This window comes from Bison bison, unplaced genomic scaffold (assembly GCF_000754665.1).
Source record: "Bison bison bison isolate TAMUID 2011002044 unplaced genomic scaffold, Bison_UMD1.0 scf7180017864313, whole genome shotgun sequence".
NCBI classification, from domain to species: Eukaryota; Metazoa; Chordata; class Mammalia; order Artiodactyla; family Bovidae; genus Bison; species Bison bison.
In genome coordinates, this window is record NW_011494885.1 from 958076 (window position 1) to 960280 (window position 2205).

The 2205-nt window shown below is 51.8% G+C and overlaps 1 protein-coding gene across 3 annotated transcripts in view; it reads left to right on the top strand.

Annotated features, from left to right (window-relative positions):
• Positions 1 to 584, top strand: part of ZNF576 (zinc finger protein 576) — a 3475-nt gene extending 2891 nt beyond the window's left edge. For all 3 annotated transcript variants that reach the window (XM_010852550.1, XM_010852548.1, XM_010852549.1), the window contains exon 4: positions 1 to 584. In XM_010852550.1, coding sequence (XP_010850852.1) covers positions 1 to 286 — 286 coding nt within the window. In that variant the 3' untranslated portion in view covers positions 287 to 584.
• Positions 585 to 2205: the final 1621 nt, after the last annotated feature.

The window sequence follows — 2205 nt, forward strand, 5'->3', positions numbered from 1 at the left end:
CGCCCGATCCTTCCCCTCCTCCAAGGCCCTGATCACCCACCAGCGCGGCCATGGTCCAGTGGCCAGGCCCTCCCAGCCGGCTGCACCCATCACCACACCGCCCACCTTCCCCTGTCCCGACTGTGGCAAGACCTTCGGGCAGGCTGCTTCTCTGAGGCGGCATCGCCAGGCACACGAGGCCCGCACCCTTCCTGGCCCCTTTGCCTGCACCGAGTGTGGTCAGGACTTTGCCCAGGAAGCAGGGCTGCACCAACACTACATCCGGCATGCGCGGGGGGAGCTCTGAGAGTAGCTTACACCCACCCCAGGGCCATGGGAGCTCTGTGGCTGGTGGGATGCATGTCTGATATGGGATGGGAGCCTTGGGCTTTCCTCCCTGGAAAGGCACAGGACTCCTGATAAACAGGACCCAGAAGATGCTCATTTGGAGCTTCAGTCTCTGGAGGACACAAAAGCCTTCAGGGAAACCAGTCAAATCAGACAATAATGAGATCTATTGTTTTAAAAAGAAATTAACAGGAAAGAGGGAAAACTGTTATTTGTATCTCCCTCATCCCCAATTAAATAGTTTGAAATTGCAACTAGCTGCAGATTGTGTAACCACCTTTAATTCATCTCAGATGGATGCTGTGGGGCTGTAGGAGCCGAGTGACTGGATTTGGGCCTGACTGGGGGCAGGGAAAGTAAGGCATTGCCCACCTGTAAGGCCACCACAGCACAGGTCCCACACATGGAGCGACTTGGGCCTTTGGGGATGGGACAGCAAAGTCAGTCTGTACTGAGTCATGTGGGGGTTGCAATCTGAGCTAGTGTCTCTTCCCACCCCCCTGCCAGTCTTTCCCACTCAAGGAGGGGCCACGGCATTGGACAGCTCTGACCCCCTTCTCTCCAGATGCTGCTGCTGCTGCTAAGTCACTTCAGTCGTGTCCAACTCTGTGTGACCCCATAGATGGCAGCCCACCAGGCGCCCCCGTCCCTGGGATTCTCCAGGCAAGAACACTGGAGTGGGTTGCCATTTCCTTCTCCAGTGCATGAAAGTGAAAAGTGAAAATGAAGTCGCTCAGTCATGTCCAACTCTTAGCGACCCCATGGACTGCAGCCTACCAGGCTCCTCTGTCCATGGGATTTTCCAGGCAAGAGTACTGGAGTGGGGTGCCATCGCCTTCTCCGGATGACTTAACTGTTTAAATAATTTTATGTACCATTCTGGTCATGGATTATTTTCTATATGTGTAGGTGACATGGCATGAATAAACTAACAGAAATAGTATCTAAAAACAAAAGATCCGTGGGACTTCCCTGGCAGCCCAGTGGTTAAGACTTTGCACTTTCAATGCAGGGGACATGGGTTTTCAATCCCTGGTTGGGGAACCAAGATCCCACATGCCTCACAATGTAGTCAAAAGATTAAAAAACAAGAGGTCCACATTAAACTGTCTAAGCACAGAACTCTGGCTTTCAAGCAGGAATTCCCAGAGAACAGAAGGGCACAGGGGGGTGGGGTGCTACAGCTGGCCCTGTAGGGGAACTGGTTTGGAGTCAAACAGAGATTCCTTCTGTTTCCTGTTGTATTTGGCCAGCACTGGGAGATATTCCATTAAGATCCTATTTTCAGCTCTGAAAAGGTCCCATTCTGGGCTGAGTTCCACTGGGCCAGTGTTACTCCCTCACATTACCTGCTCTGCCCCAGAAACAATGGTCAGTGCTTTGCACAAAATAATCACAGACTCTGTTTGAACTGAGGGATATTTTGAAAGCCCACAGAGACTGAGCCATCTCCCAGTTTTTAGCTAGGCATATGCTGGCTACAAAGACAGCATCTCCCACATTTCCTTGCAGCTAGATGTGGCCATATGATACAGTTCTGACTAAATTCCTGGGTAGAGTCTTCAAGCTTCAGAAAGGAACCTACTTTCCCTTCACCTTCCCACCTGGAATGTGGACATGGTCTCCAGCCATCTTGGACCAGGAGAGGGGACCCCATGCTGGCAGAGCAAGAAGACAGGAGGCAGGTTCTCCTGTTATTCCTGCTCCCCTCACCCTCGCCTCCCAGTCTGTTTACTACAAACCACCCCTTGTGTATATGGAAATCAGCTTACATCACTCATTAAAAACCCTCCAACGGGGCACTTCCCTGGTGGTCCAGTGGCTAAGACTATGCTCCCAATGCAGGGAGCCTGGGTTTGATCCCTGAATGTGGAACTA